This window comes from Cyrtonyx montezumae, unplaced genomic scaffold (assembly GCF_038088225.1).
Source record: "Cyrtonyx montezumae isolate F1298 unplaced genomic scaffold, pur_monq_1.0 scaffold_0, whole genome shotgun sequence".
Lineage (NCBI taxonomy): Eukaryota > Metazoa > Chordata > Aves > Galliformes > Odontophoridae > Cyrtonyx > Cyrtonyx montezumae.
In genome coordinates, this window is record NW_027071824.1 from 20,057,603 (window position 1) to 20,080,136 (window position 22,534).

The 22,534-nt window shown below is 40.7% G+C and overlaps 3 protein-coding genes across 5 annotated transcripts in view; 2 read left to right on the forward strand and 1 right to left on the reverse strand.

The window, feature by feature from the left end:
* AHCTF1 (AT-hook containing transcription factor 1) overlaps positions 1-1,344 on the forward strand; it is a 53,672-nt gene extending 52,328 nt beyond the window's left edge. For all 3 annotated transcript variants that reach the window (XM_065729578.1, XM_065729596.1, XM_065729587.1), the window contains exon 36: positions 623-1,344. In XM_065729578.1, coding sequence (XP_065585650.1) covers positions 623-815 — 193 coding nt within the window. In that variant the 3' untranslated portion in view covers positions 816-1,344. The remainder of the gene's footprint in view (positions 1-622) is intronic.
* CNST (consortin, connexin sorting protein) overlaps positions 1-22,534 on the reverse strand; it is a 135,496-nt gene that overhangs the window by 30,904 nt on the left and 82,058 nt on the right. The gene's annotated exons all lie outside the window — the stretch shown is intronic.
* Positions 2,174-21,338, forward strand: LOC136048727 (kinesin-like protein KIF28P). Its single transcript, XM_065736510.1, has 23 exons — positions 2,174-2,227; positions 4,709-4,897; positions 5,633-5,836; positions 6,809-6,844; positions 7,896-8,120; positions 8,408-8,562; positions 9,054-9,165; positions 9,806-9,873; positions 10,604-10,746; positions 10,957-11,004; positions 11,712-11,888; positions 11,961-12,113; positions 12,759-12,813; positions 13,144-13,267; positions 13,835-13,979; positions 15,509-15,627; positions 16,049-16,156; positions 17,576-17,850; positions 18,621-18,755; positions 19,389-19,555; positions 19,953-20,059; positions 20,724-20,874; positions 21,099-21,338. The coding sequence occupies exons 1-23, from the start codon at positions 2,174-2,176 to the stop codon at positions 21,314-21,316; spliced, it is 3,168 nt and encodes a 1,055-aa protein (XP_065592582.1). The 3' UTR covers positions 21,317-21,338.

Below are 22,534 nucleotides of genomic sequence, written 5' to 3' on the forward strand. Positions count from 1 at the left end.
TTCTGAACACTTACTTTCATTATGGTAGTGATTCAGCCATTAGCTGCCTAATTTCATCTACCCCATTTGACTGTGTAGTTCTTCCCTCACTTTACGAGCCAGTCCAGCTTGCTGGTCTAATAGGCACATTTTTCCTCACATGATAATTTTTTTTATTCTGATGGTAATAGAAGAAGAAGGGGATAGATGGTGGTAAAATGTTACTCGTGTGGTTACTCAGTGGTGGTGTCCTCCTGTGTCATCTTATTCCATCTTGGAAAACCACACCTGTAAGGTCTCTGGTTCCTCGTGTAAAGCAGGAAGAGACCAGGCAGTGAATAAAGAGAAGGTCTTTTGTTCTGGACCTATTTTTTGCTTTCTTCTGGAAACAATTTATTTGAAGACACTTAGCCTTTTAAAGCCTGCAAAATCTCTAAAATCTCTTACGAATAATGGCTGAGATTACATGAAGCTATCTGGTAGGAAATGTAAGCAAGAGTAAGATTTCTAATGTACTACTTCTGCTTTAATCCTATTTACAACATAGTCCACGTATTAATTTGTTTATTAATTTTGTAATTCCGCTTTTTTCTGCTTACTGTTGTTGGTTATAAAGCCAATTTGATGCTTTTTGCTTTTGCAGAACCACAAGAAAAGAGGATTCTTGGTCACCTCCACCGGTGGAAATAAAGTTCATTTCTCCTTTTGGAAGTCCAGTGGCTGAAATGAAAAGCAAACAAAAAGAAACAGCAGATGCAACAGAGAAGACTGTTCAGAAGAACAAAAAGAGACTGTCTAATTTTCCAAAGCCAGTTGTGCGCCGGAAGATGCTGTAACTGTTTTTTAAGTTTGTAATGTACACCACTGTTTGTAAAGTCATCAAAATTGTGTGGATTAGTAATAAGAAAAAATAATCATCTAATTTGGAAGAGATAATTTATATAAATTATTGTAAAATTTCATAAACAAATGGTCTTCAATAAGTAACTCCATATGGAGTATGATTTCCTCAGTCAATGCAGTTTTCTATTTTATATTAAGACTTCATACATTTATATAATATGTAAATACAACCTATTTTAGGAATGTTAAATAAAAATGTATACTTCACAATATGCTTACTGTCTGATAGATTTTTGCGGGAATAGTGGGTTAAATAGCCTGTACTGTTCAGAAATTTTAATGTTGGTTTACAAGAGTTGGTGTTGCTCAAAAGTGAGGCCAAAAGTTTTAAAAGGTTTGTTTAGAACTATTGTACCAAGTAAACATTTAAAACATACTAGTTTGAATTTTATAGATGATGTTTGACCTTCTTGAACAAATGATTGGGTTCCCAAATACAAAATGTTAATTCCTTATGTTCATGGTTAAGTTGTACTGTACTGAAGTCAAAATGTAAACAATTGTATTTTACGCTGTGCAATATTTTTTTGTATTTGTCTTAAAGTTTGGGAAAGCTGCTCTTACGTTTATAAAACCAGATCACATCTCAGATGTTTTGCTGTTTTTCACAATTTGTTGTCAGCAAAAAATTATATAGAAGAGTTGATGCTTACTTACAATAGCACATCAAATTGAGAGGGATATTGCCCGCACAATTTTGGCACAAATTTCAAAATATTTTCATAAGACTAATACAAAAGCAACTATACTTGAAATAGTTACTGTCTAAACGTTTTGCAGAATTTGAAGCCTGCATATCACAACACTGAAGGTACAAAAATGTACAGAAATTACAAACCGTATTTTTGATTAATGATCTCCTGATCAACCTTGGACTACAGAGTGAATGTCCCTATGAGGTTTCAGTCTGTAAGAATAGATGAAAAAAACTATTCTTTTAAAAGTAGACATGGAAGTACTATTTTGATGTGCAGTCTTTTAGACAATGGATTATTTTTATGTATGTTAATTTATATATGGATGCAGTTTGGAAGAGTACAAAATGGTGGAACCTGACATTAAACTTTTTGATTAGTAAAAACTACTACAGTTACTTTAAGAAATAATTTATTGGTTAACTAACACCTTGTACATAATGAATGAGTGTATTAATAATAGACTAAGCTTGTAAAAAAATTTTTTTGGGAGCCATGACTTTTCTGTCTCATAACAGGACATTCTAGAGAAGTAGCTGCCTGCACTTTATTATTTTTCTTCTTGGAAGTATTCATGGCTGAATGCAGCTTTAAAAATGCCAAACGTTGACAGTGTGAAAGTAGCAGTTCGAGTCAGACCTTTCAGTCAGGTTAGTAATTACTCTGTATATATATATATTTAATTTGAATTAAAATATATATGATCAGTGGGGGCGAGGAGGGGAAGTTCTAGGAATACTTTTTAAATGCACGCTGCATAATTCTGCATTTAGCTCAGAAAATGGGTAAAAGATCAAACTTTAGTACTGTGATGGGTAAAAAAAAAAAAGATTTCAAACCTGAACGTTAGCTTTGCATAGTGCACAGATTACAATGTGCTTGAATGGATTCCTGATTGGATTGACTGACTTGTTAAGATTAGTAGCATTTTAAATTACTTCTTTATAATTAGGGAGTATTTTTGTATGAAAATACAGGAATGAGATGAGCTAATTTTAGTAATAATTTGTAGTAATTTTTAGCCTCTCATAATCAGCTCAGATGAATTACCCTTACTTGGTGTTGAAAAAAGAAAGCGATAGTAGTACAAGAAAATTGGCTTGAGATTTAATAACTTCCTAAAGGCTTGCTATGATCCAGTGACTTTTAATTTAAAAGTCTTTTAATCCTATTAAATGTTAAAAAGTATTTCTCCATTTTTATTCTGTTACTTCCATTCAATGTACATTTCTTGGGAGCTTAAACTCACAGATTGCCCAGGGTATTTAAAAAGAATGGGAGTGTTGGCATAATAACAAATTCTGAGATTTCAAAACATTGAAGGACATAGAAATGGAAGCAAAAGCAAGTTTGGGGACTTTTTTTTACTAACAGCCTGAGAAAAGGAAGAGCTAGCCTAACAGAATGAAGACAGCAATGCAAATAAAGTTAGGTTTATATTGAAATGGAGACAGTAGATTTTACTTGGTTTATTTTGTGCAGACTCAACCAGAATGTGAAGGAAAGAGTGGAAGAAATCATTTATATGAGGAGGAGGAATATCCAGTGTGTGCAGTGCTTTTTTAACAATGAGGAGGAATGGAGGAGGCTGCAGTTTTAAAAAGGCAGAGTGGCTTGGTGCATGTTGGTGAGCAGTCCTAGTGATCTGGCAGAACTGCACATGTCTGCAAGTGTATCTCAGAGAAGTAATGGCTGTGGTTCCGGGTGGCTTGTTGGGGGCGTGTAAAAGAGAGCTGTGATACAGCATTGCAATGGACGTATGCAGAAGGCCCTGGGGGTGTAGAGAAGCATTCTTTTTAAGAATCAGCACAGGAGGCCTTTTAAAAGAAAAATCAAAATTTCCCAGAGAATATTTCTGTGCTGCTTATCACTAAACAGAGCAATTGCAAAGTTTTTCTATAGGAAGTTATATTGCTTGAGCATTTTTTGTTTTTCTCCCCCTAAAAAAAAATGGCTGGGGTTTCTGCTAAAAATACTGCTAAAAGCTGAAGCTAAAGCATGCATTTATACCCCTGGGGCCTTGACCCCAAAACAAATTCCAGTAGAATACTGCCTTTGTTGGTATAGTAGCTTCTCACCTCTTGGAAAGCAGAATGAAAAACACGTGCAAAGGCAGATTCTGTCTTCAGAAAACAGAGTAGGAGATATTCATGGAGGTGCTATGAACATGAACAAAGCTACAGGGCATTGTTAGAAGGACATTTGTCAGAACTTGCTTTAGTAGAGATGTTTCACTGAGTTGTCTCAAATAATTGACAAATATGAGACTTTTTTCATCACATGTTTAGCATAGGCTGGTGAAAGTACTCAGATGACATGGAGAATTAAAGCAAACCTCTTTTGCTTTAGACAGCCACCTTGTGTTTAAAGCATCAACTGGTTCGTGTTGACTTAGTTTATTTGCCTTAATATTCATTCATGCCCAGTGTGCAAATGAGGCCTACGTAGTTCAGTCCATCAGAAGCCTCTCTCACAGAAAGCTGCTCTCAGGGTTGTCAGTGCAAATACATCATCTCGCTGCTATTTCTTCAGTTCTCAAGTAACTAGTAAGTAGCTTAGTTTGAATTTACAGACTTTGTTCCCTCTTTTGGGAGGAAAAATAGCTACGGGCAGAATCTAACAGTTTCTCCTGACTCTTTAGGCAGTATTTGTAATGTACTAGTCCAGATCAAGCTGAAAACAATAGCAAATAATGGAATTTCGGGTAATTAGATGATGCCCCTCATTTGCTTGTTTTCCAGTTTCTGAACCAAATGTGTTTTTTACAGAATTAATCAAGATGATGAATCCCTGCTGTTCTTGGAGATAGTTGTGTTGTGGTTTCTCCTGAATTGAAGCTATCAAAATTGAAGCTAGTAATAAAATGTGTTCCAGTGTACTGTGCTGTGTGGATGCAATGTGAGGAAGAAGGAAAAATGCAGGCTAGGACTGCTGAGTGTCAGCTCCTTCAGGCCTCGCTCCTTGGCTGCCTGTAGTAGCCTCACATGGCTCAGGGGCAGCTGTACTCCACAAGCTTTTTGTGCACTGTATGTTGCTACTGAACTTGGTCTAAATCCAGACTAAAGCGTGACTTTTTAGAGGATGACTATGACTGCTTGTATTTTGACATGGCAATTATGATTTTGATATAGAGAGAGAAGGATGCAGGAAGTAAGTGTGTGATTTCTATGGACTCCAACAGTACAAGCATCTATGATCCTAGGAATCCAGGGCATGTGAAAACCTTTGCATTTGACCTGGCGTACTGGTCTCACAGTGGCTTTCGGAAGGATGAGAATGGTATGCTCATCCCAGCAGGGTCTAACAGTTACGCAGGACAGGTAAGATTTTGTTCAAAGAGCCAACTAACAGTAGTTTTAAGTAATACACAATTGTAAACCAGCTATTTGTCTTTGTTATTGTGTTTTCTTGATTTTCTTTGTGATTAACATTCCAGCTGAGCACTGTGTGCACATTTGGGTACCACAAATACAAAGATATAAAACTATCTGAGAGCAACCAAAGCAGGGCTATGACGGTGGTGAGGAGTCTGTAGGGCAAGGCATGTGAGGGGCAGCTGAGGTCCCTGGGTGTGCTCAGCACAGAGCAGAGGAGCTGAGGGGAGGCCTGATGGCGGCTGCAGCTCTCACAGGGAGCGGAGGGGCAGTGCTGAGGGAATGATAGGAGCTGTGTGTGGGGGGGGGGCAATTGGGGCTAGGGACAGGTTCTGCACCAGAGGCAGTGGGCATGGAATGGGCTGCCCAGGGCAGACATCATGTTTGCATTTCAGGTGCTCCTGCATGGAGACAAGAGTTGAATGTGATGATCCTTGTGGGTCCTTTCCAACTAGGGATATTCTGTGAATTTATGATTGCAACTGATTGCCATCACTTTGTAAACTGATTTGAAGCATTGTCTACATTTTAATTACATTTTTATCCTGGAACTCTGTATTCTTGTGTCTGTAAGTCTTGACCATTTATTTCAACTGTTAGTGGGGAACCTCCTGGATTGCAGCACTTGTGTATGTATTTGCTAATTCTTCTTTGATGATGATGTATTTGGTCACTTTTTAGAGAGAAGTCTTTCATGATCTTGGCCAAGGAGTGCTGCAGAGTGCCTGGCAGGGTTATAATGCAACTCTCCTAGCATATGGCCAGACTGGCTCAGGGAAGAGCTACTCCATGATTGGGTACGGTGCAAACAGAGGGCTGGTTCCCAGTGTGTGTGAAGAGCTCTTCAAAGCAGTCCAGAGTCAGGAAAAGAAGCAGCAGTACCAGGTGAGATTAGCACAAATTGTCATTTATTTCCAAGATCTTTCCAGATTGTACTCTAAAGGCTTTACATTCAGACTAGTGAAATAAGAAACAGTGAGAATGTGATACAAATTACTGCGCAAACTTTAGTGGATCCTATATAAACGTTGAATGAAAAGTTCACAGAATCATAGGGATTGGAGGGAACTTGGAGATCACCAAGTCAAAGTGCAACCACCCTGCTAAAGCAGCTCCTTACAGTAGGTTGTACAGGAAGGCATCCAGGTGGGTCTTGAGTATCTTCCGGAGAAGGAGACTCCACAGCCTCTCTGGGCAGCTTGTTCCAGTGCTCTGCCACCCTCAAAGTGAAGTTGTTCTTCCTGTTTGAATGGAACTTCCTGTGTTCCAGTTTGTGCCCATTGCCCCTTGTCCTGTCGCTGGGCACCACTGAAAAGAGCTTGGGCCTATCTGCTTTACACGTGCTCTTTAGATATTTCTAAGGACTGATAAGATCCCCTCAGTCTTCTCAAGGCTGAACAATGCTAGGTCTTTCAGCCTTTCCTTGTAAGGACAGTGCTCCAGGCCCTTCATCATCTTCTGGCCCTCTATTAGACTCTCTCTAGAAACTCCCTGCAACCTTGCCAGCTAATAGATCTGTCAAAAATTAGCATTTGATCTTCTTGTCTTTTCTACAGGTGCTATCTAGATGCTTAATAATATTTATTGAAATGCATCTTGTAATATAATCCTCATTTCTTAGAGAGGCTCTATATGCAAAGATAAATTATAGAAATGCTGGAAAGGAAGCAGGGTTGTGATAAAACGTGATGTATCTGACAAATAACTGATTCAGTTAAAATGACATCATGGGTTGGGATGAAGGGAGGTTTTGATCCACGTAACCTTTGTTATTTTTACAATGGGATGATACTCCATTCCAAGGATTTTTTTTTTTTCAAATGCATTTTACTGTTTTGTTACTTCTTATCCTTACAGATTACTTTCAGCATGCTGGAAATATATAATGAACAGGTAATGATTTCACTTTGTTTCAGTACTAACAAATCTTAGTTTTTCATGTGCATTTATGTATTTTCTGCTTACATGACCCTACTGAGCATGTTGGCTCATGGATTTGGGCAGTATCTAGGCCCAGCAGCATATTTTTGCTTCATGAGCTACATGAGGGTCTGGTAGCAAAGGTCTTCTCAGGTTTGTAAGTTATGTTGCTATCCAGCTGCCAGAATGGGACAGTTGAGAAAGTTACACTGGTGATATCTCAGGCCAAAACTGGGCTCCTGATACAGCCCTGTCTGTTGTAAGAGCAGGGGGCACATTTCTCCATGCAATGGCAGTTCAAGAGGGACCCGTGCAGCAAAGCCAGCAGTGGTTTGGGCAGGTGGCCTTAATAGCCCCCTGCCAGCAGTAGCCCTGGCTGCTTTGCACATCAGTGCTTTTCTCCTTTAAGTATTTGGCTTCTTTTTAAAGAAAAAAAGTTATTAAGGAGATAAGACTTTTATTTACATTGTTTTCCTCTTTGTATTGTCTTGTACTGGCAGACATAGGACGTGTTAGTAATTGCAAATGAGTAACCTGATGGGAAGGAGGTTGTTTTGAAGATGGTGTATGTCTCAGAGGATTGCATTTTTAGCTTTCCTTCTAAAGTTTATGCATTTTTGCCACTTGTTTGTGAATTCTTTTTCCTGAACCATTCTCCTCATTAGTTTTGGGACATGTGGCCAATTTCAGTGAAATTTGATGCAGTGGACAAGAACGAGAGGGAAAAAATGAATACACAGGAAAACAATTCATTTTGGCAGCTTACAGAGTAAGCTTTTTTAAACTTTTCATAACAACTAACTAAATAATTCTGTGGACATCTTAAGCCTGCAGATGTGAACTCTCTATGTAGATTAAACTCCTGCAAAGTGGAGATCTATGGGAATGAGTTACTAGATGGTAAAGCTAGAACAGCTACCACATGGTCAGCTGTGGCCTGTATTTTTTTAACTATTCTATCTTTACTAAGTGTAATGCTTTCTTTTTCTAGTAGAATGTTCGAACTGTAAATCTATCTCCATAGGTAATAGACTTGCTGTCTAAGACCAGGAAGCCTGGAGGGCTGAAAATTAGGGAAGACCAGCAACAAGGTTTTTATGTGGACGGTTTGAAGCTGGTGCCTTGTGATAGTTATGCACAGATTGAGAGGTTGATGCATCAGGGGAATAAGATGAGAACAACAGCTACAACCACCATGAATTCCTCCAGCAGTCGATCCCACATGGTTATCACGATCCAATTCAAACAGGTAGCATGAAGGCACTGCTTCTTCCACTGTTTCTTACCTCTACCACTACAGAGCAAGTGGATGAGTATGTGTCAGGTTTCTTCACCTCAGGTTGCTGGGCCAACCATGTCTGCCCACACTTTTGACACATGCTGTTCATCACTGCTGCTCTGGACTGCATCAGTGTTGGTAAATAAAACAACACACTTACTCTGAGAATCTGCACACAGTACCTTTTTCTGCATCTTGATAGTATCTGAAGCACTGATTTGGTGATCTTTCCCTGTGTTGATGCTGTGTTTTAACAGATTTTCCTAGATGAAGCTCTCACTAAACAGTCAGTTATTAATCTGGTGGACTTGGCAGGAAGTGAAAGGCAAAAATCATCAAGATCTGAAAAAGACAGATTGAAGGAAGGAACACGTGTAAATCTAAGCCTAACCACGTTAGGGAATGTCATCAGGTAATCATTTATTTTCTTTTTTTTATTTATATCCCTGTCTGTGAGATAGAAGACAAATTTCTATGTATGAAAAAAAAACTGCCTCTCCATTCAGATCTTCCTCGCAGAAGAGCGGTTAGTAGAAGTACTTAATGAATAAGTACATGGAAACAAAAGTATTTATCAATTTACTTAGTTATTTTTCTTGGCTCCATGCCCTGTGAGTGCTCTCCAGGCAGTGGCAGAGGTGAAGCAGCCTGACAGGGCCACTGCTCAGTGCACTGTATGTCCAGGCTCCTCTGAAACTCTGAACTGAGCCATTCAGAGCAGTTCTTTCAATCTGAAAGTCTTAATAAATTATTTAACATATGTATGAATGAGAATTGGTTTATTTTGTGCCCATAATACATCTACTGCAGTATCTAATCTGGCTGTCTTCTATTTCCTGAAATTATCTTTGTGTACACTTATGTTGTTTGTCTTTTTTTTGCTAAACCTTTATTTTCCTGTAGTGCTCTGGCTGAGGTAGCGACAGGAAAGAAAGTGCTGCATATACCATACAGGGACTCAGTGCTGACTAAACTCTTGCAATCTGCTCTTGGCGGGAACAGCAGGACAATCATGGTAAATTGGTTCTTTCTGATATTTTCTCCTGATTTGAGATCATTGTTTGTACAGTGGACCAGATGTTGCATTTCTAAGTAGGATGACTCTCCATAGGATCTTTGCTATGTCTCAAGTGAACTGTATACTCCAGCATTTTTGAAGAGGTATATATGATTTTATAAAGTACTATTAAATGATAGGAAAATATGAACAGAAATTTTGCATGTGTGACAGTGTTGGCTTTTATACGATCATAGTCTTAAAACAGTTTAACTGAGTTTTTTATAATACTACCTTTCTTAGTTTAGTGATGATTATGTGAACAAATTTGAGGACATTCTACAACTAGTACTTGTACAGGAACTGTCAAAGTATTTTTGAGGTTGTTGGATTAAGCCAGAGTCAATAGGATTCTGACACCTTTGGTATTTTTTTCAAAAACAACCTATATTTATCTCATCTTTCCTTCTCATTTCTGGCAAAAAATGTTAAAGTGAGTACATTTTCAGACAGATTTCTAGAACACTAGGGTTCACTTTTTATGTTTCCAGACTTAGTGGTCATCTTTTTTCGATTTTTTGGAAGTATTTAAAAATACTTAAACATAATTCAGAATCTAAGGACATTAACAAAAGTTAACGCTTTTGTATGCTTGCAGATTGCAGCCTTGAGTCCAGCAGACATCTGCTATGAAGAAACTTTGTCAACCTTACGATATGCAGAAAGGTGCACTTCTGTAATATTCTTCTCTCTGGTCTCAGTCAGATGTTGGGCAAAATGACAAGAGATACCATTTCTAATTGATCAGCAGCTCAGAATGGTGGAGGAGAGAATCTGTGAATGATCTAGAGCAGCATTTTAGATGATTTTTCATTCTTATTCATGAATAACGTACATTTTAAAAACTGAATTGTATGACAAAGGAAGCTATTTTTTTTTTTATGAGTCTCTTTTCTGAAGGAGAAGGCTTGTGTTCTCCTCCTCTCCTTTCTCAGACTCAGGACTGGAAATCTCTCTGCAATCTGTTCAGTTGGGCTTTGTCTGCAGCTCAGCAATCTTGCATCCACAGCAACCTGGCTGCCAGCAGGTGTCAGGAGATTTATTATTTCCAGCAGGGTTCAGTTCTACAAGCAGCTGAATTGCGTTCACATGTGCAGGTTAGGGTAAGATGGAGAAGGGAAGGATTGTATTGGGCTGGCAGGGGTGAAAGTAGAATGGTAGCTCTGTGATTGCTGCAGCAGTAGAAGAGAGCCTGTCAGATGCTTTCAGCCCAGGGGCAGATTTTCCATCAGATTCTTTTAGTTTCTGAAGTTCCTGGGCTGCATGGGATATTTCTGAACAGAGGAAATAACAAAAGAGGGGGAAAAAAAAGTCTTGTTTACCAAAAAATCTTGTCCTTTGCTGCAACTGTGGTTTTGTTTTTGTTTTGTCTTTTATGTGCTTTCACGTTTAAAAGGGCAAAAAAGATCAGGAACAAAGCAGTGGTAAATGCAAGCCCTACTGAAAAGCTTATAACAGAACTGAAAGCTGAAAATAACAAACTGTCATCCAGAATGGCTGGGCTTGGGAGCGCAGGGAGATCAATATCCAATGAAGCACGTATGTATTTCAGTAAAAGTACAGTTACAGATAACAAATAGATATTGAGTTCCCAAAACATTAATAGGAGACCTTGTCAGTATCCTGTGACATGGAAACAGTGTCGTGGGAAGTAAGCTGCTGTAGGTCCACTGGTGAATTTCTTAAAAAGTGGATGGCAGAGGCAGTCAAGGCAGTTATAAAATGTTGACCCCAATGTACTGATTCCAGGTAGTTCAAAATCACAAGCTGAGGTGTGGGAAGAGGGGAGGACACACAGTGTTGGAGGACTTTACTGATTCTGGTGGGAGGATGTGTGTGGCAGTACCAGCCTTCCTCTGCCTGATCAGGACTCTGTCCCTGAGATGTGGCGTGTGAGAATGGCAAGTACCTTGTCCCAGCTGGGACAAGGTACCGTCCCCATAAAGGGGATGCTTTTCTTGCACCGCCAGCACACCTTCTGCTTTGTTTAGTCAGCCTAACAGTGTGTTTCAGCCACTGGATGTGTAAGCAGCAGTTTATAGCTGTGATACGGGCTTTTTTTTTTACCCCAGACGTTATCAAAAAGAGATACTGCTTTTAAAAGATCTAAAAAATATAAATAAAAACAGTTCTGCCTTTGAGAAAGAGACCCTGCCTTCATCTGCAGCGCTGGTATAGGAACATGCTGTTGCTTACAGTTAGACCCTTTATCAGGTGTTGATGGTTTCTCAAAGTGAAAGCCCCAAACAAGTCTAAATAAAGACAAAACAGCAACTGGCAGGAGTGAAGAGGATTTCAGCTTTCGGGATTATAGCAAGATGAGAATGGACAAACACCAGAGCCAAAGCAAGAGATGGAAATGTGCAATTGGCTGGTATTTGCAAATGCTTTTGATGAGGTTTCACCTGATCAGTTCCTGGCCACGCTCTGTGCATAGAATTTTAGTAGTCATCTTCTCATTAGAAGAGGAGAATGACACCTGGGTTTAAGCTGTCTCTCTTCAGCAGAGCTGCAACTGCTGGCTGAGAGTGAGGGGCGGATACGGAGCGCACAGGTGACGTGGGAGGCTCGGCTGGAGGAGGCTCGGCATGAATGGGAGCAGCAGTTCTCTGCCATGACGCAGGCCAGTGTCCCAGCAGTGGGCATCGTGGTTCCAGATGCCTTAAGCTCCAGTCTTTTGAGTTTGTTTTTTCTCATCAAACAAACAAACAAACAAAAAAACACCAAAATTTGACTTCTGTGTATAATATTAGCCGTTATTTCAAGCTCTAGGATGCACCCCACTAAAATTATGTATTTCTCAATTCTTGCTCAGGAGAGGTGGATGATGGAGACATTCCCTTATCTCCTGAATATCAATGAAGATCCTCAGCTTTCATGGGTTCTCAAGCATTTCATTCAGGATGGTAAATGTTTTTTAAAGTCCTGAAGACAACATATAAATACGTGTTTTCTGTGCTTTGACTCTAACATAACAGAGCTGTGGTCACGCTAGGTTATTCAGCCATTTGAGTTGAGATTATTTTCTTCATTTCTTAAGCTCTTACCAACTTTTTTCACTATTAAATATCTACTCCTTCTGAGATTAGAGCAAGCTGAAGACTTTTTACTGTGTGAAGTGTTTCTGTTGCACTAGAAAAATAAGTCATAATGTCCAGGTCTACTGGGTGTTGTCCACTTTTTCCCCTAAAAATGTTGGTTGAAAGTATGAACCGTCATTCTGCAAACTGATGCAGAATCTGATCCAACACTAACCACATTGCTCCTACCTTCATCCTTACTGCCTGAGCATCTCATCCACTCCTCTAGGCTGTTTTTTGGTGGTTTTCCACCAAAGTTGAGTCTCGTCTCTAGTGAGAGAATAACTGACTATATTGTCATATTCAAGTAGCAATGCTACTATGAAAGGCTTGTGCTGAGCACAGCTCTTCCCACTGATGTAAAGGAGAAAAGATAAAAAGGAATGCTGCAAAAGGTTCAACATACGAATGTGTAAAGTACATATAATTTATTCTGAAAAATGCCTCTCTCTTTTTTTTTTTTTTTTTAAGGTACTTGTGATGTTGGTCAATCGACCTCAAATGCTATAATCCTGAGAGGTTTGGGGTAAATATGTTAATTTATAGAAGTCATTTGCTTTTGTGATCCTGTTGTTTTTTGGAGCTCTTTAATTGTAAACATGCAATATGATTATTTTGAACATCTGACAGGAAGTGAAAGGCTGTAGCATATGATTAATGAGCTGCTTATTTGCATTTCTAGAAACTACCATTGTTGTAATAACAAAAATGTGAAGTCAGATTGGCATTTAGCACAAAGCCCCACTGCCTCTTGAGTGGCACCTAAACATATCATCTTTGATATTACTCTCTAGTGTTCTGTGATGGTTCTCAGATTAAAATCAAAAAGTGAATCACAAAATGTAACATCTTTCAGCATTTTGGACAAACATGCTACGTTTACGAATGCTGATGGCAGAGTTACCCTAGTGCCGCAAGATAAGTGCAAGGTCGTTGTGAACGGGGTAACCATCACAGGGGAAACAGAACTGCAGCACTTGGTGAGTGTCTTCAAGAACATAAAACTCTGACAGGAAAAAACCTCAGTCCAAACTGAAGGCTGAGAATGAGCACTGTTGTCTTCCAGCAGAACCATATGTCTAAGGGAAGGTAAACTTTATTTACGTATTTATTTATTTAAAATCAATCTAATGAAGCAGTCTTGCTCTGAAGGAGGTTGGAGTCTTTGTTCAGCTTCAGAGTGATTTTTTTTTTTTACAGATGTGGATAACCTCTGTGCCTTTCTCACGAAACGCTTAAGCAATTTCTTCTGTTTTGATCCAGTTAGCCTGAAGTCACATGCACGCATCTAAGCTGTGAACGTGACAGACCAGAATCAACAGACATCAAATGAATCTTAGCAGGGTCCATGTTCACCCCAAACAAAGGTGTAGTTAATCAGTCCTTGCCAGAGGACTTTGTGGAAATGGTAACTATTACTGTGCTTCAGCAAAGGTGTACCCTTTTCTTCTTTCAGAAGGGAGAAATACACTACTGATCACTGAATGCAGTGACATTTGACGTGTTGTATCCATAACTTTAAAGCATCCTTTGTCTAAACCTTTCAGGATCGCGTTATTTTGGGATCAAACAGTGCCTACCTCTATGTTGGACCACCTGCAGAAAGAACAGAGGAGGACCTGAGCAGATATGACTACGATTTCTTTCAGTCTGAGTTGGCAGCAGCAGAAGGTTTCAGTGTGGATAAACTTGGTGAGCATCACTGCTTGTGCATGGAGTGACGTTATTGTGAGGGACTGGTGTTTCATAGCCTTGGATCACATGCAGATGTCTTCAAAACATACCTTGTCCTTCTGTACCTTGCACGCTGTGGGATGGAGGCTGTGCACTGCTTTGCATGGAGGCAGTTGTGAGTCACAGTAATTGCTTGGTACCTATCTACTGCTTACAATAGAAAGAGAAATGTATTTTGTTTAAATTTATTTTATGAATTTGTGTGTTGTTTCATGAAACTTAAGGCTTGTCTAGCAGCTGTTACTTGTTTATACTGTTGTGTTTCTAAATAGTAACACGTGCCTTTGCTCTGTGTCTCAGAATGAGACTTTCATGCAAGCCATATTAGTATGTTTAGCCCAGTAAACTGTTGTTTTGTAAATATGAAAGAGACATCCAGAGAGTATTTACTGTAGATATTCTGTGTTCAGGTATTTATCGTTCTTAAAGAACTGGGGCTGGGGGAGTTTGTTGTTTGTGATTGTGTACTAATCTGCCTGACCGTTTTGAGTTATTAAGAGGCTCTTACATTTCTCTGTTAGTTCCTCCATCCCTATAGATGCATGCAGTAGTTGCTCAGTGCCAGAGAGCAGTCAGCATAATCATGCTGCTACCTCCAGGCTGAGGAGCAACCAACTCTCTGTAATGAGTGGCTCTGGGAGGGCTGAGGGCACACAGAAGCCTTAGTTGAGATGCCTGATGCTTCATGGCATTGCTGTCCCTCACACAGTGAGGGTTGCACTGAATGTGCATTTGAGCACCTGTGTATAACTGGCTGTTCTGAGGGAAGCTTGTGCCTGGTGTTCAGAATGGGCTGAGCCAGATCTCCAAATATACCTGTGGCAAAATCCTCTGCCTGAAACCCTGCGTCTAATATGATCCCTGGAGAGTGCTCAGAGAAGAGCAGTGAAGCTGCAGAGGGTCTGAACACAAGTCTTATGGGGGAATAGCTGAGGAAACTGGGCTCGTTTCGTTTGGAGAAGAGAGAGAACTTATCACTGCCTGAAGGCAGGCTGTGGTGAGCTGGGGCCGCCTCTTCTCCCAGGTAACAATGGGATGAGAGGTCTGAAGTTGTGCCAGTGGAGGTTCAGGTTGGATATTAGGAAAATCTTCTCCGAAAGAGTGGTGAGGCACTGGAACAGACTGCCCAGAGGAGGGGAGGGAGTCATCATCTCTGAAGTTGTTCAAGAACTGTGTGGCACTGAGGGACATGGGTTAGAGGGTGTGGTGGGGGATGGGTTAGTGGTTAGACTAGATGATCTTAATGGTCTTTCCAACCCCAATGATTCTGTGATTAGCTTCTCAGCATGATTCTGCAAAGATCTCAGCTAAGCTGCTCTCACACTGCCCCTCTCCCCATGGGACATGAGCAGGCTGGGTGCTGAACATCCAGCTCAGGGCAGGACAGTGGCATTGACCAGGGGTTTCTCATTGCTTTCTGGCTGAGAACAAGCGCCCCTATAAAGGGGTTGGCAGGCTGCTCATCTCTTCTGCATGGCTTCCTAAAGGCTCTGTGGGCAGTGGTCAGGACAGAGCAGATCCCAGCGTCCTTGCAGTATTTCATGACTACATCAAGCTGATGCCACTGGTGGAGGAGGCAAATCAGATGAGCCAGGAGCTGAGGAAGGTGAGAAAGACTTCTCTGTGGCTTCTGCAGGTCACACTTGTTTTGCATGTTTTTGAACACCAATAGGAAGAACTGTAAGAGCATCTCCTATTGCTTTTGGCCTTCTGCTTCTGGAAGAGTTTCCTGTAGAAAAATGGAAATACATTTGTTAGAATAAAGATTCTTCTTTCTCTGTGCAACCTCACAGCAGAGTGCTATGTCAGTGGGGGTGGTAAAGGAAGCCTTATTACAAATGGATTTCAAACATTTGAAATAGTGGTGATGTCAAATCCTAGGCACTGCGGAAATTTTATGGTGAGAACTTCTGTAAGCAGGATCACATACATCTCTTATATTATTTTTAAATGAAAGTGTTACCAACTTGCATTAGCTAAAGGTGTCTTGGATATGAATGGTCTGAAGAAACTTTTTTAATTAATAGGACCTCAAATTTGAATTGAAGGTGAAAAATCTGGCCTTATCAGACTCCAGAGGCAATGACCTACAAAAGGAAATAACAGTAAAAGTGACACATGGAATTACACAGCAGGTAAGAAGGCAGAACAAGTCAGGCTGGTGTGCTAAGAAAAGCTTTATAGAGAAGATAAGGAAGATGCATACTACATGCTCATTCTCGAGCCAGATGTGGAATCTTTGCAGTACTGTCTCTGCTGTGCCCTAATGGAGTGGTGCTCTTTTACTCACCCACTCTTTGATGCCCTTGTTCTGTACCACCATACATGAATTACTCTCATCCCAAGACACTGCTGCATCTAGGCACTTCTCAGAAGCCCATGTACTGCTAGTTCACAGAACAGCCATTCTCCTGGGTAGAGATCCCTGAGGTTTATTAATTCTGCCCTGAAAGGACTGTATCTGCCCTGGCATTTGTGTGTACACTTCAGACACTCTGTTGCTGAACTTCTCAACAGGGATGCTCTTGGTGAAGTGAAACTGGCACGTTTAACATTGACAGGGGCAGGGAGAAGTTGCTAGAGAGCCTCACAGCAAAGGCACTCACTGCAAAGATCTCATTGCTGGGTCTCTGTAGCCACTGGTGAGCACCAGGTCACATCCTTGTCATTGAAACCTCCTTCAGCTCTGTTGCTCGATTGCAGCTGATCCCTGGCTGCTTAGCAACAATGCTTCACCTTTTAAATAATGGAGGAAGGAGCTTTATTTTTCTGTTCTAAAACAAGGTTTTTCACAACTGATAGACCAAGAAAAGCAGTTTTATATTTTCACTTTACATATTTAATAGCACACATATATGCTTGTAACGCATTCTAATTAATGAATTGTCAGTTTACAGGAATATTTGATTCATGTAACTTATCTTCATTTTGCCATCATTGGTGTCCATTGATCTTTCAAAGCATCAAAGCTGCAATGTGTAATGCTGTTGTTTTCTTGTGAAAGCATTTCCAGTTGTTCTTGCATGAAATTAGCCTGTGCCAAGCTTAGGTCATAGAGGTGATACTCTTACTGTGTTCATTAAAAACATACTGATGGAACCAGGAGAAGAAAGCTCTAGATCCAAGCAGAGTGATTTATTTTGATTTTCAGTAGTATTTCCTTGGCTCTTTGTTGTAAGAACAAATAATATTTAAGCTGAAACCAACAGAAAATAAGACCAAGGGAAGACTCTTAATCCAGAAGCAGCAAATTAGCAAGCCAAACTGGGTTGGGCTGAAAGGGAGATGAAAGCTAGTTGTGTTCTAATAAATCCCTGAAATCTCCTATCTGTGCAATATATGATCTGTCCTTGAAGCACAGCCTTAAGCCTCGTGCTTCTTTATTGTGGATGAAAGTTCCAAACACTTGTCAGTAACAAAAATCTCTTTCTTCCAATCTGCTATTTATAAGAACTTTGAGATAGCTTGGTCAGAACAATTTATTGTGCATGAATGGGTGTGGGGTGCCTTGCTGTTGTCTGTGTCCGTGACTGCTCGAGTCACTTCATCCGTAGGTGTGGGTATGGTCGAAGGCCAAGTTCGTTAACAGGAAGTTCCTAATGGAAGAGCTTTACCAACGCTTTCTGGAAGGGGAGGACCCAGATGTGAACCGGGACAGTGATCCCTTCTGGGACCCAGTGGAGGCTGTCCATGTGGGATGTGCACATGTTTGGCTGCAGGCACTGGCGTACCGCATGAGGCTGGAGGAGCGGGCTGAGCTGCTCAACTCTGAGGGGCTGGAGGAGGCTGTCATGCTGATAAACCTGTCTCCGTGCTCCAGTGATGGGAGGTAACCATCCACAGCCTCTGCCCTGGGCTGTGTTGGTTGTTTCTTGCTAAGGGAACTTGGGAAATTCACCTGCTGAAACTCTTAACTGGGAATGGAAGCTGGAAATACTGAGCAAAATGTGGAAGAGGGAGGCAGAGATCTCACTGGTCTAAGTGGAAGTGGAAATCAGCTCTGGACTCATTAGATAAGAAGATAGGCAGTTGGTCATAATTTTGCCTTTGCTGAATTGCCCTGGAGGGCCCCAGGAGTGTCTGCACTGAGGTTGATACGCCAGAACCTAGTCCTTAGGCCCTTTCCTTATACCTGGAAGTCTGCAAGCTGGCATGTCACAGTGAGTTGCTTTTAGTGTAGTAACATGGCAGTCAAGATTGAATCTTCTTCATCTGAGGGAGGAAATAATTATACAGCAGAACAGATTCAGGTTAGTCTTCCTCTGTTTTGAATGGTTCTTGTGTCCATATTGTCTTTCTGGAGTTTTTTGTTTTCTCTTTCAAGCACAGATATTTTGTGTATCATAACATCTGATAATGAAGGTTACAGTGCTATCTTGTAGATCTGCAGGGGGATTAAAATAAAACAAGGCAGCACACCAGCTGTCACATAAACCTGGCATTTTGTTTGCTACTAAGTGATAATTATCCACACATTCATGTCACATAACAGCAGCTCTCCTTTCTGACCCCAGCGTTCCCCTCCTTTCTGTTATCACCCCGTTCGGTGTTGATCGATGACCTGGGTCAGATAAACTGAGCTGTCCTTTCTGTTTGCAGACTCTTCGGGGAGAACGACATGGTCATTGATCCACTGGAGCTGCTGGAAAGAAGGGTTGATTTCCAGATTCACATTGCAGAGTGCCTCGGAGTCAAATGGCTACGAGGTGCTGTGGGAAGAGGCGTTCAGATCGGGTATTGTGTTGCTCCGCTTCCCTGCTATGTCAGCATAATACCACTGTGTGCTTTTGGTGAAACTGGGAGCAGGTTTAGCCTTGCTCCTGTGGAAGTCACGAGCCTGCATTATCTGTTTTGCTTGGGTCTTTGAGCTGCTGTAAGAATTTAACCTTGAATCTGTGAAACTACAGAAGATAGGCTGTGTTGGCCTAAAAATATCACTCCCATTTCTAAAAGCTCTGTGTTGAGTAAGGATTTTCATGGCTTTGTTATCCACAGAGAAATGGGTGGGGTGGAGCTGGAGAAATGCCCTGTGGATTACTGAAAAGAATAGGCAGAAAGCTGGAGGGCTCAGGACAAACAAAGGAGTTATGAATATTTAAAGGCTTTTGTGCATTTTTGACAGCGTGCCACTCAGCTCCTGTCAGCACAATAAGTAGTAAACATTAATAAAGTATGGTGATACTTTCACATGTCCTGTGGGTGCTGAATGACTGCACAGGGCACGTTATTGAGCAGGAAAGAGGAGCTGACCTTGAAATGCTACAGTAATTGTTTGTGCTCAGTTTCTGTGTCTGTTTTAATAGCTGACCTTTTCAGAGACCAAGTTGTGTTTTTTTTTTTTTTTATGCTTGCATTTAATGTCTTCAGGTATAGAGTTTATGATCTTCCCCGATGCTTATACACAAAGCCTGTTTGGGAAAGCGTCAACTCGAAGATAGAAGAAACAGTCCATTTCTCAGCTCTGAATGCTTCCTATGAGTTTTTGAATTATTTACAGAAAAATGCTTTAATTGTTGATTTATGGGGCCTCCAAGGTACTTCTTTCCAAAATTTTCTCTTTTGAAAGTTTTGTATTACATATTTCATATTCAGTGATGGTTTGTAGATGGAATCAAACCATATTGTCCTTAATTATGGATGCAGATCTGTTTGCCTCGGGAATGAATGGCTCTGTTATTTGCACTTTTCAGTAAAATATTAATTCAGGATATGAAAAATGGTTAGTGGCTTCCTTGTTTAATTTTAAAATGAGGATGCTGGCCTCCAGCTCAGTTGGAGTTTTAAGGAAAAGGCTCTTTGTGTCATGAATTCAGAGTTTAAGAGGAGACTATTTCCACCTTAAATATTGCACACAGTGTACAGTAAAGCACCAGCAGGGCAGAGAGCACGTGCTGGCTGAGCCCTGAGCACGCTGTCTTTACTGTGCTGCAGAAGGTTGCATGGAGATGGACTCCTCCCTTGACGGTCTTCTGCTCACAGCTGAGGGCACCGTTGTGGTTGATAACCCCAAAGCTTTGACTGCAAGCAATGCTGGCCTGGTAAGTGTTCTTACTGACACCCACTTGATTTTAATGGGAATATACAAGAAGCAAAGGCTGCAGGGAAGCATCTAGTTAAGCAGAGCACAGTGCTGCATATGAGGCTGTGCTCCTGGTGTACCACTCTGGAGCTCTGTGTGGGATGACAGAGCCTGAAGGGCTGAGAGTTACCACACAGCTGCAGGAATGCAAGTGCTCAGCTGCTCCGTATGCGTTTGCTGGAGCACCACAGTGAGATGTGTGTGCTCACACGTGTTGCTGTGTAGTTTTTATGTATTTGCATTTCTCTGTGTATAAATACTGACACATGTGTCTATGTGTATATGCATACATTCAGAAAGAGGTGGGAAAGCTAAAGCATTACTCTAGTAGCTGCAGAGATTCGTTTGCCACTTTTGCTACTGTGATGCTACGACAACAGGGCATCAAACGTAGACTTTACAGTTGGGGAATAATAAATGAATGTTTATTTAAAGGACTAATAAAATTGTAATGAAGGAAAAAATGTCCACCTGAAACCACTGAGAAGTTTTTTTCAAAATTCAGTATCCTGAACATCCATTTATCTGTGTACAAGTGCTTATGATAGACAGAATCAATAAAGATTTGGTGATACTTATCCAAAATGCAGTTTTCTAAAAAAAATAATATAAAACAACCACAGGATGCAGCTATTGAGGTGCCCGAACTGTACCGGAAACTGCTGCAGATGGAACAAGAGACAGAGCTGCTGAGGGAGGTCAACAGAGCTTTAAGAGAAGAAAATGCTCTTCTTAAAGACAAACTGAAGAAATGGGACACAGGACACCACGAAAGTCAGTGCCCGTCACAAACTGTCTCAGTATTGCATGCTTTTGCTACAGTTCTTCCTCACCAGCATGGCTCCAGGACAGAGGCTGTACAGAAAGTTAATTTATATCTCAGTAGCATTTCTTTTCCTCTTATAATGCGAATAAGCTTGCCACTTTCAATGACAACAAATTCAGGATTGATTTATCACTTTTAGTTTATTAATAAAATGTTATCTCTTCTATTTTAGAGAAGAAACCTGAGTCACTTACCAAGGCAGTTAAGGTGATGAAACAGTCTGTGTCATCAAGAGATGCTGAAGAGACGAGCAGCCAGCGAACCAGCAGCGACGCACAACTTGCCAAGGCCCTTAAGACCTTCTATCAAAACATGAGTGTAGTCAGACAGCAGTTCCTCCAGTTGAAGCACTCCAGGCCACCAGTAAGTCCAGTTTTTGCAACAGTTTAAGCATCTGAGGCTGTTTTTTGATTCTAAGGAATTTAATCTTAACTTTAGGAATTTGAAAATGAAGGTATCACAGAATCACAGTGAGGCTGTGCTACAGTACGTTCCCTACTCTGTAGGGAAACTCATTGTTTCCACGTGTTTTGCACAGGACCGGAGGTACTGTCTGGGCCTGCAGACTCTGTATTCTGACTCGCAGGTTAAAACCGAGAGCTGAACAGACTCAAAGGGGCATGTTGCAAAAGTGTTTGCCTACCAGGGAAGCTGTATTCTAACCAAGCCTGTTGTATATCTACTTAGTGCTCTAAGGCAGTTATGTTGTCACCGTCTTGTTCATGAGGTTGCTTCAGAATGATGCAAACTGGCTTTTAGACTGTGGTTGGCTCAGTGTTCAGCAAGTCTTCCAGATTGCCTGACAATAAAGCTTTTACTCAAGCTGGCAAGGGAACTTTATGATGTATATTGGCTTTCCCAGTATGACCTTCTCACAAGGGTTGTCACTCTTCCTGTTACTATTCAATAGTCCAATTTCTTGCCAGTTACGCCGTATTGTTCTGATTTTTCCTACTCTGTATAACCTTCAGTTACTCAGTCTTCTAAACTAGTGTATCGCTTTACACAGTTTTCACTGCTTAAGTTTTTTTTCTGCACAGAACAAGTTAGAAACATGTAAACACGAGTTTGCTTTGTCTCCGTAAGTATTTAGTCTAAAACACAGCTCAGAGTTGGAGAGCCACCCCAACTTCCATCAGTCATTTGAAAGAGCTTGTTTTGAGTACTGTAAATCTGCATACATAAAAGCAGGCTATGACAGTTCTTTAGGAAGTGTTTGTAATGATCTTTAAGGCCTTTAGACTGTCATGAACTGTTATTGCTCAGGTGGAAAGCACCGGTGACCTAGAACCTAACCTGAGGAAAAGGCTGTTCTTTATATGATATCAGGGGGGAAGGGAAAGGAATAAAACACACGTGCACAGAAGAAACCAACCCACTACCACCTTCCTCAATATTACATTGTAAATGCAGTAGTTACGGCATCAGAGTTAAGAGAACCATGATCTGAATTTTATTAGGCTACTGTATTAAAGAAACACATAACACATTTCCTTTGTTAGTAGCTGACCATTATTGCTCTGGTCTAACATAGCTTGCAGATCCATGGTGCATTTTTGGTATAACAACGGGGGATACTGATCAAAGTTTTTGATCTCACATCGGGAG